The following is a 17,705-nucleotide window of genomic DNA, read 5'->3' as shown; positions in this document are numbered from 1 at the left end:
TCACTACATTGGTTACCTATAAAGTTCTGTATTAATTACAAGGTATTAGCTACTGACTTATAAAGCCCTAAACGGCTTAGCTCCAGTCTATTTAACCGATCTTCTATCGCCCTATAATCCATCGCGCTCTTTAAGATCACTAAATTCGAGGCTTTTGGTCATACCTAGGATATCCAGATCCACCAAAGGAGGGAGAGCATTTTCACATTTAGCTCCAAAACTCTGGAATAGTCTTCCTGATACTGTTCGTTGCTCAGACTCGCTGTCCAAGTTTAAAACTAGATTAAAGACGCATCTCTTCAGCCAGGCATTCATATAATACTTTTAATCTTACAGTTAAATCCGACCTCTAGTTCATAAACGCCAGAGGAGAACTGGCCCCCGACTGAGCCTGGGTTCTCCCAAGGTTTTTTTTTTCTCCATTAGGTCACCTGATGGAGTTTTTCGGTTCCTTGCCACTGTTGCCTTTGGCTTGCTCAGTTGGGGATATTTGGGGATATTTAATTAATCAATCAACAATACTATTGATCAGCATTACCAAACGTGGACGTTCCACTAGAAACAAACATTGATGTATTGTTTTAATTTAATACTGTGAAGCTGCTTTGATACAATCTATGTTGTGAAAAGCGCTATATAAATAAACTTGACTTGACTAATATATATATATAATTTCTTTTTTCCCCTTTTTTCATATGTAAAAGTGTCTAACTTTGTACTTATTAGTTATTGTTCTAATTATGTGTTGGTGGGTATTATCACAAAAGAAAAAAAGTAGAATAAAAAATAAGGAATATTTATCAGGGGAAAATATTATGTCTTTAAAGGAGTTGTCCATTTGTATAATTGTGTTAAATGTGTCTGAATTGAAAAACATAATAAAGTACATCAAATATATATATATGCTAAAATATTTGTTGTTGGACATTAGATGTGCCTTATTTAGAGTTTTAAACCTTTTTAACTGTAAAGGGACTATTGTAATGGGGTAAATCAAATGTATAGGCTAATATACTGTAGGCCAATTACTAAGCTCAGATTCATCTTACCAATTAAAATTTAGTTTGTGCTTTTGTAATTATTTATTTTTAATTTTGTGATTTTAACTTCTGGTTTAAAAAGCTTTTTTTAGATTGCAATTTTCTAATGTTCTTCTGATAACCATAAAATGTTCTACAGCTGCCAAACAAAACCAGAAAGAAATGTATTCATAAATCTTTAAAACAAACTAATTAAATATTCGGCACAAAACATTCAGCCAGTAAGAAAAGAAAACCTGTAGGATATATATTGCATATGTGTATATATATATATACTGTATCTATCTATCTATCTATATATATATATAGGCTACAATGATAAATGATACAAGGCCTACGAACATGTTAAATTATATTGTATACTATCAGAGTTGCCAGAGTAACTGAGTTTGACCTATAAATTTGCTTCATGAAACAGAATCAACCAACAATAAGTCTGACTATCCAAAATAAGTCTGTCTTGTATTCTAATCTTGTTTTATGGAACAGCCCTCAGATCTCTGTTTAACCAAAAATAAGATTGTTGATAAGATTTGTTCTAATTTATCTTTTTCTGTCATGTTTTCCAGCTCGTCTGCCTGTTCCTGCCATCAGCAGAGACTGTTCTTCATCTTCATCACCATCATCATCATCATCATCATCACCAGGATCTCATCCTAATCCCATCAGCAACCAGACTCAACATCTCAACATCACTCAACTCTGTCACACATGTTCAGGTACGGCTGATATTAGTTGATGTCAGCGCTGATATTAGCATTTATGAACTGATCTGATCTCAGTTTGATGCTTTTATTCCTCAGACTCTGTCCACTGTTATGGTCCTACTGAAGCTGTGATCCGATTGGTCCTCTCTGCTCTGGTGGGCGTGGCTACTGTCATTGTTCTGGTTTATGACATCAGATCCAGAAGAGCTGAACGAGATCAAGCACATATTCACACATCAGAAACCTAATGGTGTCATTTCTCATATTACTATTTTTTGTCATTTATTAATCTTTGTTTATTTGTAATGGCTTTATATGCTGGCATTTACTGTATGTTTATATTCAGGAGGCTTATTTCCACCCTAGAACATAATTTGAGAACAAACAGCAATATATTTTCTCATTAACTCATTAGTGTTCAAAGTGTTTGTTGTAAATGCTGATTATTATTATTTTTTAACAATCTACTCATTCATATTTGATTGGGGAATTTAAAAATTACTACCAATCACACTTAAAGTCTCACATGTCTTGTATTGTTATTAATGTTCAGATCAGACGTCTCTAATACTGAAGCTCTTTTTACTACTGCTGTTCATCTGTCATCTGGATTTGTTTGCCTTTGTCAATAAAGTTTTTTTCAGTCTGAGGTTCAAGAGTCTCTCCAAGTTTTATTAGATTTATAATGTCGAGCGCAGGAATACTAACCCTATGTATTTGAACAATTCGAGCACTTTACATTATTTTAAACATTTCTAAATGTTTACATTATTGTGAAGGTAATTCTTCCATTAACACTAAAATAATATTTTTATTTTTTTAGTTTATATTTTTGTACCTCTGCGAGACTTTCTGAAACAAACCAAATATACATTATGTATTAATGTACCGAATAATAAACATTAAAGGATCAAATCTTGTTCATTATCATCAGGGGCATGTTCTAGTTCAAAAATATGAAGGACTAAAAATGACAGAAGGAAAAATAAATAAATAAATAAATAAAAGTAGAAATAAATAAATAAATGCAGAAATTATAGTGAAAATAAATACATTTTGGTAATTTAAACAGCTATTTATGTATTTTTGCATGTATGTATTTATTTATTTATTTATTTATGCATTTCTATATGTATTTATTTATGTATTTATACATTTATTTATATATGTATTTATATATTTATTTATTTATTTCTGTATTTATTTCTACATTTATTTATTTCTGTATTTCCACATATCTACATTTATTTATTTCTGTATTTCCACATTTCTACATTTATTTTTCCCTGCGCCTGTATGCTAATTGACCTATGGCTAAGCCACGCCCCCAAACACGATGAGCCAATCACAGTGAGCATAGCTAACCCAATACACTCGGACATTCTCTGCTTCCACGTCCATTGAAATGCATTGCAGTTAGTCAGTTTTCATTTGTTTTTATGTTTTTTCTTGTCATTTTTGCTTTTAAACAGCGTGTGTGTGTGTGATTTTGGTTGGGTGACAGTTGTAGGTTACAGTTTGACAAGAGTTTACAGTTTGACAAAAGCACAATGTTGTGTTTTACACACATATAAGTAGGCTAAACACTTTGCAGTTTTAATGATGTCCTGTATGAACAAAATGGAGTATGTTTTTATGTTTCCACTGTTCGATCGCGCCTGCGCCTCTCTCTCTGACACACACACACATTCCAGCATTGCAATCTTGACATCACAGCCTGTTCATTATGCTGCGTTCACACCAAAAGCGAATAGAGCGTCAAATTCGCGCGTATCGCGTCTAGTTCGACGCTTGAACATTTTGAATCCATTCGCGTGTCCAAAGCGAATAGGACGCGCGTATAAAGCGAGTGTTTGAAGCGAAATAGCACCAAACTATAACGTTTACACTGTGAACTGTAAATCTTTGTCTGGAGCTGAAGCTTATCGACCTTCTCAACAATAAAATTATTAATATAACCCTCCAATGCATAGTTAAGGCCCCTTTGGTGACTTTGAGATGATATATAATCTTTCTGTCTCCAAAAATCATCAATTGCCTCCTGTGAAATGTCTCCTACTGTGACAGCTACTGCTATAGCGCCTGTTACCGAATGTTGACTGTTTGTCCGAGTGAGTAGAGGGGGTGTGGATTAGCCATAGGTCAATTAGCATACAGGCGCAGGGAAAAATAAATGTAGAAATGTGGAAATACAGAAATAAATAAATGTAGAAATGTGGAAATACAGAAATAAATAAATGTAGAAATAAATACATATATAAATAAATAAATAAATATAGAAATGCATAAATAAATAAATAAATGCATGTAAAAATACATAAATAGCCATTTATATTACCAAAATGTATTTATTTTCACTATTATTTCTGCAATTATTTATTTATTTCTACTTTTATTTATTTTTCCTTCTGTCATTTTTAGTCCTTCATACAAAACGGTGCGCAACGTTTTGCTACGGTTTCCGGGTTGAACGTCATGTTTCCTGGAAACGGCGTGCACCGGTGTGCAACGGGGTTTGAGATACGTTTTCTCTTGTTTGGTGGGTGTGTCAGAACTGCAGTCCAATCAGCAGCAACATGTATATAAAGCACGTGGTATTAAAGTGAACTCGCACAATGGGTTCAAGGAAATTTACAAATGTGTTCGATGTAGCTCGGTATACGCAACAACTGAGGATATTAGAAGACATGTTTGTCGTAAGTTTTATTGTAAAAATATAGGATATCAACATAATGATGATGTAGTTGTTTATATTTTTAGCTTCATTGCAAGTGTATGACATTTGGTATAGAAATAAACAATGGTAATTAAGTGCTTAACTCTCCGCACACATACTCATCTGAGACGCGAACACACACACACAAACTCAGATGAGTATGTGCGCGGAGAGTTCCGCGCGTCTCGTGTGTTATGTTAGTACTACTTAGTATATGTGTATGCAAGCGTTTCATATATGTGTGCGTGAATGAAATTTGATGTAAGCCTAGACGGCGCCTCATAAAACCAGACTGTTCTCCAGCAGCAGCCGCCATTCTCTGTCATCATTATGTTAAGCCCGCCCCGCCTACTCTATACACGATGTGATTGGCCTGACCCAATTTAGGTTTTTGCAGCTCGAAAGTCAATGGAGAGTTGCTAGACTGCCCTGGCTGCAAAATACATTTTGCTGCCGCTTTGCTGCGTCTAGATTTCTAGGCTAACTTTAATCACAGCCAGGAGGATTTCGAACAATTTCAGAGAGAATCCCACGACAAAAGGAGAACAACAGATTATATACTGTAGAATAAGTGTATGACAGTAGCCGCGTTTCCATTCCCCTTCAAATTGCACAAATTGGAATTGCGAATTGAAAATACGCCCTATGGAAACACGCCAATTTCGCAAAAACTCCCATATATCAAAAATAAATAAATTTATGCTCTCATGAGGTGGTTTTTCAGGCAGTTTGAAAAAGGAATATTCTGCAAAACTGCAAAACAGTTTTTGCACATTTACAACAGGTCACCTGGCGTAGATGATGCAGTGTATGGACAGAAGACGAGACAGAGTTCTTTATTAAACTCATAAAAGACTAAAGAATTAGGGGAATACTGGATTCTAAACCACTAATAAATGCCACAATCAAGACCTGAAAGCAGATATGAGGGAGAAACACCAGAAACTCCTCATATGTGCCGCTCCCAGTATAAGAGTCTTTCCTTGCCATTAATGCTTGAATAACACGCATGCGTCTCCTTCCATTAAAAATAATGGCTAGTGCGGCGGCTGGGATATATGTTGAAAAAAATACGTTTCAGTCACATAACATGGGTTAATGGAAATGTCGTCATTTCGCAATCGTTTTTTATCGACATTTAGAAAATATCGCAAAAGTTTTGTGCAAATCTGTAATGGAAATTCAGCAAGTGACATGATCCATTACATTAATGTTCTCTATTATGATTGGTTCTTCATATGTGCAATTCCTCTCCTCTGTTATACTTCCCTCTTTCTTAATCCTTCAGCTTGTTACACAAGTCATGAATTTCAATATATCCACAAACCTAAACCGCTGTCTAGTTGTTTCCTCTTGTTATTACAACACTAACTTTGGCCCAAGTGTTGGTGACATTTAGTGGTCAAAAGCATATAAATGTTAAACCGGCAAGGTAAAGCAATGTTAGCTGTGATTATTTATTCCTTCACATGCTTTACCTTTATCAGTTTTGGTTCCTTCTTCCTCGTCTGCTTGAATATCTTCATTCATCTTCATTTATCTCTATTCTCTCATGTTTTCCAGCTCGTCTGCCTGTCATCAGGAAAATACAGAAAAGTGTAGAGAATGTGAAGATGGAAAAGAAATGATAGATGATGTAACATTAAAGATACGCATATAGAATAAGATTTAGAAAATAGACTAAAGCCAGTTGAACTTGGTTGGTGAGTTTCAAATGTGTTTTTATCACTTCAGTTGTTTCTGTTTTTGTACCGTTTAATAAATCACTGGTTAAATTACTCAGAGGATTAACGTTCACTTATTCTCATACAGAAATAATCAAACTCTGATTTTACTGTGAGATCAAGCTTGAGTTCAGGTGTTGTGCTGAATTCTGTGACTCTAGTTGAACGCTGTATTGCTAATTCTAATCCCAATCCTAACCATAACCCTGCAGGGTTGCATTATGGTTCTGGTCACATAATTCGGCACAACTCTTATTTAAGTAAACCTCTCTCTCTTTTTTTTTATTTAGTTGTTGATCCATATAAAACACTTTTTCTCCTTTTATCCAAGATATTTAGTGTTTGTAGTCAGGGCTTGATTTGAAGAAAAAAGACAAAAAGCATCCCCTCTATAAACCCAGTTTACAATTTTTGGTTGAATGTTAAGACACTCAAGACTGATTGTCCCGTCACAATTAACTCGTTGGCAATGTGAGCGTATGATTTACATTCATTAAACAACCAGTCTGTGTCTGACTTCCCTTAATTCACTCTCTGTGCTGATGCTCCCATACAGTAACATTACACATGAGAACAATTCATCCACTCTGTTGTTGAATCAATAACGCTTGCATGTGAGATGACTTTGGTTGATGCTTTCTTGTCAAAGTATAGCAGTTCCAGCTGAAGCAAACTTCTGTTTTAAGGCTCTTAACCTTCTGTGTTTCTCTGTTTCTCTGGCCTCGACCACATCATGAACCCTTTCAGCGGTCGGCTCAATCCTCTTTCTGAAACCAGCATTCCCATAAACTTCATATTGTGTTAATGTTGAGTGTCAATCCACAGTATAAGAGCCTCTGCTAAACTGCATGTAGTCTCTCATATTATTACACAACCTCACCTTGTTTTTGTGTGATTTAATAAGGCAGACTCTCGCTAATGTGGTGTTTATGTGGAACGTTGGAATCCATAGCGGTTGAATATTAATCATATTTTCATATCAGAGAACTCTTCAATCTCCATAAAGCCATTAGAGAAACTCTGAAATCAGTCTGAGAGGAGAAACAATCGAGACATTTGACAATCTCATCACAAGATCAAACTGTTGCTTTAAGACACTTTTAACATGTTCATTTCTGTGGAAAATGATGTCATTGATCTAGAGGAAGTTGAGGCGCACTGGAGCTCAAAGTGACCAAATTCAGAGCATGAATTAATGAGCTAATAAAGAGCTAGATGGTCACATGTATTAACACTTATAGATGTGCAGTTATTTTAGATGTTGGTGGAGTTTCACTTCATTTCACTACAGAGCAGCTTCACATCAGATCATCTGTCATTTTATCACTGAAGCAGTTTTGAAGAGTTTGTCTTTTCATATTTGTGGACTGAAAGCGCTGAAGATGTTTCGCATCGTTTTCTTCTGTCTGTGTTTCTGGCGTCTGGATGGTGAGTTTTAAATATGACTTTGGTTGTTTCTCTTCTGGTACCATGTAATAAATTACAGGTTAAATTAGACAGAGGATTTAACATTCACTGTTATTCTCATTTAGAAATAATTGAGCTGTGATTTTACTGTCAGATCAAGTTTGAATTCAGGTCTAATACAATTTATTAGTCATTGATTAAATAAAAAATATATATAAATAAAGCTCAGACACTCAACAGCGTTAGTTTTAATGTGACTTCAAAAAATAAAGTAAAAGTGTATTTTTATTTAGTTATTGTTCTATATATATATATTTCTATTTCTTATTTAAATGGGTCATGAACTGGATTTTATTAATGTATAATGTTTATTGGGACACCCTTATAATGTTAGTATGACATTGAAGTAATTCAGGCAAGAAAGTTTTTAGAAACCAAATAAAGATACAAAATATAGTTGTGGGTGTAGGACATATGCTACTTAATAAAGATGACTTATTAGAATGCTCAGAATTACATTTTTTAAAGCAATACTTTTTTTGGACAAAGCAAGAATCCCCAGTTTTAAATGACTGGTTAGATTTAAAGGATAACATGAAATTAAGAGCAAAACTATACATTTTTTATTTAATAATGTTATTATTTTATATTTAAATAATATTACTTGAATAACTTATTAGGAGTTATGTGTCATTATAAGAGTTTGATATCTGAATGTTTAATATTTATTTATATATTTTTTGTCTTTTTTTCGTTATTTCAAATGTAAAAGTGTCTAACTATGTACTTAATGGTTATTGTTCTAATAATGGTTTTTTTTTATGTGTTGGTGGGTATTATCACAAAAGTAAAAAAAGAAATGAAAAAAGTACAAGGAAAAATAAGGAATAATTATTGGGGGGAAATATTATGTCTTTAAAGGAACTGCCCATAATTATGTTAAATGTGTTTGAATTGAAAGACATAATAAAGTACTATATATATATATATATATATATATGATATGATATGATATGATATATGATAGCAATAACTGTAAAGGGACTATTTGTAATGGGGTAAATCAAATGTAGGCTAATATAATGTATATGGGTCAATTACTCAGATTCATTTTACCAGTTCAAATTTAGTCTGTACTTTTGTAATTATTTATTTTTAATTTTATGGTTTTAACTTCTGCTCTAAAAAGCAGAAGTTTTTTTTTTTAGATTGTAATGTTCTAATCAGTGCTTGAAGTGGGGGAAAAAAGGTGCCGGTACTCTCTTGCATTGGCAAGTAATCATGACATTTGAGATTTCTACAGTGAAAAACAAAACTTGGAGATATTGCTGGTACAACAACAATTTATTGATATTTATTAACAACATAAATGTATTTAAACAAGTCGTGTGTGTGTGTGTGTGTGTGTGTGTGTGTGTGTGTGTGTTTGTCTTTATCACATGGTGGGGTCCTCAACCTGTAAGCCCAGTCACAGCGTGGGGACCAAAATTTTTGTGGGGACCAAAATCCTGGTCCCCACAAAAATAACCGCATTTTCAGTGAAAAAAAGGTCAATGACATGCCCTGTAAAATTTTCAGGGGTAACCTCACAATGCACAAAAACCAACGGTTTGTGCTTAGGTGTGCTTAGGAGGGGGTAACTCAGTACTGGCCCCTAGTGCCACAGGATGGTATAGCCTCAACACACACTTTTCAATTTCAAACACACACTGGACTAAAATGCGCATGTGCAATCAGCCACCTTTCACGTAGGCAAACTATGACTTAATTAATTGCTAAAGCTAAGCTCATTTTAAGGAAACTGAACCAATTCATTGATAACACAGGCTTTTTTTTTTTATTAAGTGCTGAATAATGATAACATTATATATATTTTCATTTTTCATTGAAAGATGTATTTTAAAATGTAGATATTTCCATAATAATCATATAATAATAATAATTATTATTTAGTTATGAATAATATAATAATTATTATTTATATTGCTATTTAGTAATAAATAATAATTTAGTCTTATGTTAAGCATTGTTCTGGGCTGCGTTTTTTATGAGACTTTTGGGAAACACAGCCCTGTTTGAACCATAGACTGTAAGGTTTGAACGCTCTCTGTAATTGATTGGTTCTGACTTGCAGCATTTGCGTGTGTTCAGATCAGTGTCAGATGAGTAGGATTGTATATTGTACGCATACATTTTTTTGTAAAATAAACAATCACAGGTTAAAAAACACTGTAGTATCGATAGGCCTAGTTTTATTTGAGTATACTCGACGTCAGTATCGATACGCCCATCCCCCATCCCCCATCCCTACTCCACACGACACGAGGAGAGAAAGGATTATCATCAGCACTCGAAGGCCATTTCGGAGTCAGCTGGCAAGACAGGTTTAAATAAAAAAGGTAAGTTATGCCTATGTGACTTAAAGATTTATTCCAGTGTACGGAGCCAATTTGATATGATTTAAGTGCAACATGAAAACAGTTAAAAGCATGAAACTTTTTTTTTTTTACCAGGTAAAAGCTCACATTTGAACTTGAGTCAGTGCTAAAGTTTAGGTACCTTAGTGCTCATCAAAATAAACGTCACGTTTCTTACAAATAACATCAGTAGTTCTGTTTTAAAAATGTTTAAAAGCAACAGAGTTAACCTAGCATACTGCATGTTTTACTCTTCCCTAACTAACATTAAGTCAATTGACTAGATTACTTTTTTTAGCAGCAGCAGGCACCTGCCTGGTTAAAAGTTGTTTTTATCTTATTTTGAGTAGATTGACTTTAAACCTTTTTACTAAATTTATTCAGTAACCAGCCGTTTTAGCTGTGTTTCAGAATTGTTCTCTATTCATATTCAAATTGACTGAAACTCAAAACACCTGGCCTTTCACGTGCATGCACGTGCCGAGCATGCACGTACCTATGGCAAGCCGTTTTAACTTTTATTCATTTCCAGGATACTAATTCTTGATATCAACAATTCAATTTTTACTTGTTAAATTATATTATTTGATATTAGTTAAGATAATTAGTTATTGATATCAGTAATTAGATTTCTACTATAATAAAGGCAATTTTTGATATCAGAAATTACATTTCCACTACTAACAATGCTAATTCTTGATATCCACAATTAAATTTTCCCTAGTTAAAATGCTAGTTCTTGATATGAACAATTTAATTTCAACTAATAAAAACTATAATTCTTGATATCATTCAGAAGAGTTATATTTGACAGATTATAGCTCACCTAGTACTTTTTACCTCTTAAAATTACACTCCAGTGATCAAGATTTGGTTGTCTAATGTTAAGATAACATAAATAATTTTAAGTGTAAGATTTATGGGGCTATTGGTCTAAAACTGCACTGTTTTTTATTGTAGGATTTCCAATGGCCACACGAAGAAGGAAATCACCAACAAAGGATGCCATAGAACATGCTGTGAAGGCCCTTGACAAGACAGCAGAGTTAGAAGTGCAATACATTAACTCTTTTAAAGGTATGTGCCTTTGTTATGAATTGTTTTTAATAAATTACTGTTCTAGCAGAACCCCTTGCCTATACCCTGGGGTTTAGTTTGGAAAATAAATGGAAATTATAGAAATGGCAGTGTATTTCGTTCTCCCATCCTCACGACTATTGATAATTGTCTTTGAATTGGAGTGATAAAGGAAGCGGCATGACATTAGTTCTGGTCTGGTGGGTGTAACTGGATACAGAAGTACAAACCAAAGCTAAAAAATTATTACTCACCTTTGTTTATTGTAGTTATTATAACCTTTTATCAATGGTGTCATTTCATGTATGTAGGCTACTGATGTGATGAGAAAAAATAGCTCCTGTATATGCAGCTTATAGGGATAGTAAAAAAAATAATAGTTTACTGTTTTTAGACTATTGACCAGCACACATTATATGCAATGCAATATTAATCATGAATAAAAAATGGTATTGAGCACTGAGCAGTATTGAAACTTTGAACTTTCACTGTATATTGCAGTGCAGTGCAAGTAAAATTTTGGATTTGGGTCAAATAAAAAAAAAACTAGAATTATGAAGATGGGCATGTGTTTGTGTGTGTGTCTTGCACTCTACAAAAATATATGACCCCCCACCCCCCAGTAGACTACTCAAAAATTTTTTTCAAGGTTGGCAGGTCTGTATACTGTAAGTGTAAAGGCTGCAACAGTGTAATGGTATCTGTGTGTGCACTAGGTCGAGGGGTGTTTGCCAAGGCCCCTTTCAGAAAAGGAGACTTTGTGGTGGAGTACAGAGGAGAATTAATCAATTCTGATGAATCTCAGAGGAGGAGGAGGACATATCACAATAGATGTGGTGTTTTCATGTTTGACTTCTACTGGCAAGAAAAAACATGGTGGTAAGGCTTAGATGGAATTTTTCCTATCAATTGAGTTCATGCCATAAACAAATGTGTGATAAATTATTTATTTTTTTTCTTGTTTTTTTTTGCAACTTTAGCCATCATTTAGCAGCTTGTGTTGTGTATCTGAAGTTTTCTTTTTGAGGACTGATGAAAAAAAAAATTGCAATCATAATGTAATTTTATTAAGCCTAATCTGTACTTTTTTGGTTTGTCACCTTTCCAAAGTGTTGATGCAGCTAGAGAAGATGGCAGCCTCGGGCGACTGGTTAATGATAGCCACAAGCATGCAAACTGCAAAATGAAGAGGGTCATAACAGAGGGCAAACCACACCTCTGCCTATTTGCTTTGAAGGACATTAATGAAGGAGAAGAAATAACATATGACTATGGTGGAACTGATTGGCCTTGGAGGAAACAGGTTTGTCAAAAATGTGTTGCTGTTCCGGTAAAAACTGATTGTGAATATTGGCTTTGTTGTAAAAAAGTCAGAATGGTATATTTATTTTACCCAGATTTAAACCAATACTGGTATTTCTGCCTCAGATTAGTTTTGCCTAGTTCAGGATAACTTGTAAACAATGTTTAAAAGATTGAATCATCAAATCATCATCTAAAAAAACAAATCAATTTAAAACATTTTATAGATATACATTGTGTATATTACACTTACCTCAAGTGTCCTAACACAACCACAGTTCCTTTGTACCTATTATTGAAACTTCTAAAGTCTAAACATATACATTCTACAACATGTGCCATTGAACTTGAGATCAGTTTGCTTTCTCCAAGTCGTACTAGCTGTTGGCTACAGGTGAATTCAGTCCTGCCACACTTCACTGTTACTACTTCCTCAACTGTAATGGGTACAGCTGTCTTATAGCAGGCAACATACATATGACAGAAATCACAGCCAACTTGAACCCATCAAAAGTAACTTGGATTTAGCCTCAGCTACAGGAAACATGTAAACATTGCCACCACATGTGTGTCTCCTGTCTCTCACATGCGTTTATGTTGTGTTTGCACTGAAGTAATGCTAAGGCTGACCATCTACTCCATAATAATGTTTAACTCATTCTTCAGGAGGACAAACAATCGGATGCCACTGAGTCTTTTGAGGCTGACATCTTCAGAACAACCGAGCAGACTCCTCAGAGGTCGTCCAGCTTCAAGACACAGGTACTAGTTTCTCTCTTTTACGGTCTTTCACTGGTGCAGACTTTAGGTTGTAACCTTCTACTGTTTAGTTTTGAGGTGTCCTCTTCCTAATTGTTAATTTTTTCATGGAAGTCAATTTTAGATTTGTGTACATCAATGTAAATCCTAAGTCTGATATAAGCTGCTAAGCACATTCTGGTTTTTGTGATTTCATGGGGACCAGTCAATAGGACCAGTGTTTAGCGGTGACCTCTCCCTGTGATACACACACCTGTCAGGTCTCTTGTCTTTGTGGGGTCCACGCTAACTAAAAATTATTGTAGACACTGGACCACATTAATGACTCTTTTCTGTCTATAAGTCTAAACATATACATTCTACAACATGTGCCATTGAACTTGAGATCAGTTTGCTTTCTCCAAGTCGTACTAGCTGTTGGCTACAGGTGAATTCAGTCCTGCCACACTTCACTGTTACTACTTCCTCAACTGTAATGGTTACAGCTGTCTTATAGCAGGCAACATACATATGACAGAAATCACAGCCAACTTGAACCCATCAAAAGTAACTTGGATTTAGCCTCAGCTACAGGAAACATGTAAACATTGCCACCACATGCGTGTCTCCTGTCTCTCACATGCGTTTATGTTGTGTTTGCACTGAAGTAATGCTAAGGCTGACCATCTACTCCATAATAATGTTTAACTCATTCTTCAGGAGGACAAACAATCGGATGCCACTGAGTCTTTTGAGGCTGACATCTTCAGAACAACCGAGCAGACTCCTCAGAGGTCGTCCAGCTTCAAGACACAGGTACTAGTTTCTCTCTTTTACGGTCTTTCACTGGTGCAGACTTTAGGTTGTAACCTTCTACTGTTTAGTTTTGAGGTGTCCTCTTCCTAATTGTTAATTTTTTCATGGAAGTCAATTTTAGATTTGTGTACATCAATGTAAATCCTAAGTCTGATATAAGCTGCTAAGCACATTCTGGTTTTTGTGATTTCATGGGGACCAGTCAATAGGACCAGTGTTTAGCGGTGACCTCTCCCTGTGATACACACACCTGTCAGGTCTCTTGTCTTTGTGGGGTCCACGCTAACTAAAAATTATTGTAGACACTGGACCACATTAATGACTCTTTTCTGTCTATAAGTCTAAACATATACATTCTACAACATGTGCCATTGAACTTGAGATCAGTTTGCTTTCTCCAAGTCGTACTAGCTGTTGGCTACAGGTGAATTCAGTCCTGCCACACTTCACTGTTACTACTTCCTCAACTGTAATGGGTACAGCTGTCTTATAGCAGGCAACATACATATGACAGAAATCACAGCCAACTTGAACCCATCAAAAGTAACTTGGATTTAGCCTCAGCTACAGGAAACATGTAAACATTGCCACCACATGCGTGTCTCCTGTCTCTCACATGCGTTTATGTTGTGTTTGCACTGAAGTAATGCTAAGGCTGACCATCTACTCCATAATAATGTTTAACTCATTCTTCAGGAGGACAAACAATCGGATGCCACTGAGTCTTTTGAGGCTGACATCTTCAGAACAACCGAGCAGACTCCTCAGAGGTCGTCCAGCTTCAAGACACAGGTACTAGTTTCTCTCTTTTACGGTCTTTCACTGGTGCAGACTTTAGGTTGTAACCTTCTACTGTTTAGTTTTGAGGTGTCCTCTTCCTAATTGTTAATTTTTTCATGGAAGTCAATTTTAGATTTGTGTACATCAATGTAAATCCTAAGTCTGATATAAGCTGCTAAGCACATTCTGGTTTTTGTGATTTCATGGGGACCAGTCAATAGGACCAGTGTTTAGCGGTGACCTCTCCCTGTGATACACACACCTGTCAGGTCTCTTGTCTTTGTGGGGTCCACGCTAACTAAAAATTATTGTAGACACTGGACCACATTAATGACTCTTTTCTGTCTATAAGTCTAAACATATACATTCTACAACATGTGCCATTGAACTTGAGATCAGTTTGCTTTCTCCAAGTCGTACTAGCTGTTGGCTACAGGTGAATTCAGTCCTGCCACACTTCACTGTTACTACATCCTCAACTGTAATGGGTACAGCTGTCTTATAGCAGGCAACATACATATGACAGAAATCACAGCCAACTTGAACCCATCAAAAGTAACTTGGATTTAGCCTCAGCTACAGGAAACATGTAAACATTGCCACCACATGTGTGTCTCCTGTCTCTCACATGCGTTTATGTTGTGTTTGCACTGAAGTAATGCTAAGGCTGACCATCTACTCCATAATAATGTTTAACTCATTCTTCAGGAGGACAAACAATCGGATGCCACTGAGTCTTTTGAGGCTGACATCTTCAGAACAACCGAGCAGACTCCTCAGAGGTCGTCCAGCTTCAAGACACAGGTACTAGTTTCTCTCTTTTACGGTCTTTCACTGGTGCAGACTTTAGTAATACCATTCCAACAAAAACTCTTCAAAGCTGTCGCTGTTAATATCCCAGTGCTAGCCAAATAAACATCACTAGCAAGTTCTTTTCCTAGTTTTATGACGCAAGCTCAAAGGGACATAATGAAATCACTTATGCTATTACATTCTATTTGGCCAAAGATATGCCCATTTACACAGTAGAAAGAGAAGGCTTCAGGAAGCTTCTGAATGCACTGGACAAACGATATGAAATCCCATCATGCACCTACTTTTCACAGATAGCTGTCCTGCAGTTATATTTTTGTCTTTTTTGAACAACATCTGTGCTTTTGTCAGTGGTCCCGTTTAAACGTCTGTTAAAAGCAGGCTGTCATTTCACCAGCTACAGCTACGTATTTAATAGATATAACAGCAGAAGAATGATAAATGCCCAGGAAGTTCTGTCAGTGACATGAGTGAAGGAGAATTGGATGAGAGAGATATTACGGCAGGCATGGGTGCGTAATTCTGTGTGTGTGTGAAAGAGAAAAAGAGAGAGCGCTCGTTTTATTTATTCTCATAACAAGGCAAACTAAGTGATTATTACCAAAACTTTGTTATGGCAAGGCTAGCAGACCCAAGTGCAGGACTAAGAATGGGATTAGTTACAAAAGAGGAATATTTATTGCAGAGTTAAAAGGATCTAATATTGTGTGGGTGAAGAGTGAGGCAGAGTGAAAATAGATGCATGCCGACCCGAGTTGGTGGCTGCTGTTCAGAGCAGGGATAACCGTAGCTGAGAGTCCAGAGTGAGAGAGTCTGATCCAGTAGATCCAGAGCAGAATCCGGGAATAGTTTAGCTGGGCGGGAGTCCAGGCGGAGAGCAGACGGGATTCTTAACACTTAACTAAACAATGCGTTATTATGCATAATTCACTTTTAACTTTTATTATAGCAAGTAAATGCTCTTCCTCTACAATCGGCCTAATATAATTATTTAAATGTGTTCATTATATTGTTGAAGCCTACAGTTTAGCCTATTGATTAATGTTAAAATGTAGGCTATATGACTGTTTTGATCTGTAATGAAATTAAGCATTTAACATAGCTGAGGACTTCATTTTGTTTTCCCTTTGATGTGAACTGGAGCGTTACGTTCACTGCTGTGAGCGGAAGTCAGGCGCGTGGAAAAAAAACCCTCCAATATTTGAATCTTAATTTGAAAATCGAATGTTTACCCAACAATGAAATATTCAGGTTCAGCCCTAGTCGTTTCCACTTCTAAAAGTGCAGTGTTGTCCTTGCTATATATTTAAACCATTTTAATGCCACATGTCTGTTTTATTGAAAAATATGAAGATTAAGTGTGGTTTTCCAATGTTTTTGAAATACCAATGATGTACATAGGTATACATTTATGTATGTGTGTTGTCATTCATATCTTATGTCTTTCTTTGATGTTCTATAGTGCTCACACGATCCAGAACCCTTACCTTCAATGAACAAAGTTGGAATGAATCCTTCCCTGGTAGACTACACAGATTCTGATGAATCTCAGAGTCCAAGCACAAATCATGACCAGTTTAATTCAAGCTGCCAGGTATTGTTTTTTTGAGCATTTGCATGTATTTGTACAGGAATGGGTACCGAAATATAGTATCAATAAGCTCAGACATTATTGGTTCTGCTTTCAGTACCTATTTTTCCCTTGTCCTTGGGTTTAAATGTTAATTACATATCTTTTCAACACTCTAGACATGGTGTCCGACTTCTGAGTTCGAACTAAGCCTCACCCACCAGGACAGAGATTATATTCCAAGGCTGAGGAGGACCAAAAGCATACAGGTAAGCAACTCAAAATGTAGAAGATGGATGTACATACTTAACATACTTAGCATCTTGTACGTAACAGAAAAGTAATGTTTAATCAGTGTGCTGACTTTGACTTCACTTTTTCTTTTCTGAAGATGAACAGAAAGGTTGAGTTTGCTTCAGATGAGCTTTTTGACCTCAGCTCAGGCAGCAGTGGAGAGGAATATATTCCTCAGAGTAGTGAGGATTCATCTGAAGGTACAGACACAAGCGAAGTCATTCAACCAGTCAATCATAAAGAGAGCAAGCTTAGATTTCCAATCCTAGGGAAGTATGCTGACATCCGAGAACTGCACGATGCG

The 17,705-nt window shown here is 35.7% G+C and overlaps 2 protein-coding genes across 2 annotated transcripts in view; both read left to right on the top strand.

The window, feature by feature from the left end:
• The window catches only part of LOC311088663 (SLAM family member 5-like), a gene marked incomplete at its 5' end in the record, with an annotated part of 43,378 nt that extends 41,054 nt beyond the window's left edge, over window positions 1-2,324 (top strand). The window contains one exon of the mRNA XM_084122907.1: window positions 1,844-2,324. Coding sequence (XP_083979033.1) covers window positions 1,844-1,995 — 152 coding nt within the window. The 3' untranslated portion in view covers window positions 1,996-2,324. The remainder of the gene's footprint in view (window positions 1-1,843) is intronic.
• Window positions 1-17,705, top strand: part of LOC311088377 (uncharacterized protein) — a 252,493-nt gene that overhangs the window by 68,305 nt on the left and 166,483 nt on the right. The window lies entirely within an intron of this gene.

The sequence above is a fragment of the Abramis brama genome (genome assembly GCF_963993115.1).
Source record: "Abramis brama genome assembly, chromosome: 8".
In the NCBI taxonomy this organism is placed as follows: domain Eukaryota; kingdom Metazoa; phylum Chordata; class Actinopteri; order Cypriniformes; family Leuciscidae; genus Abramis; species Abramis brama.
This window is presented reverse-complemented; position numbering and strand designations above follow the sequence as displayed.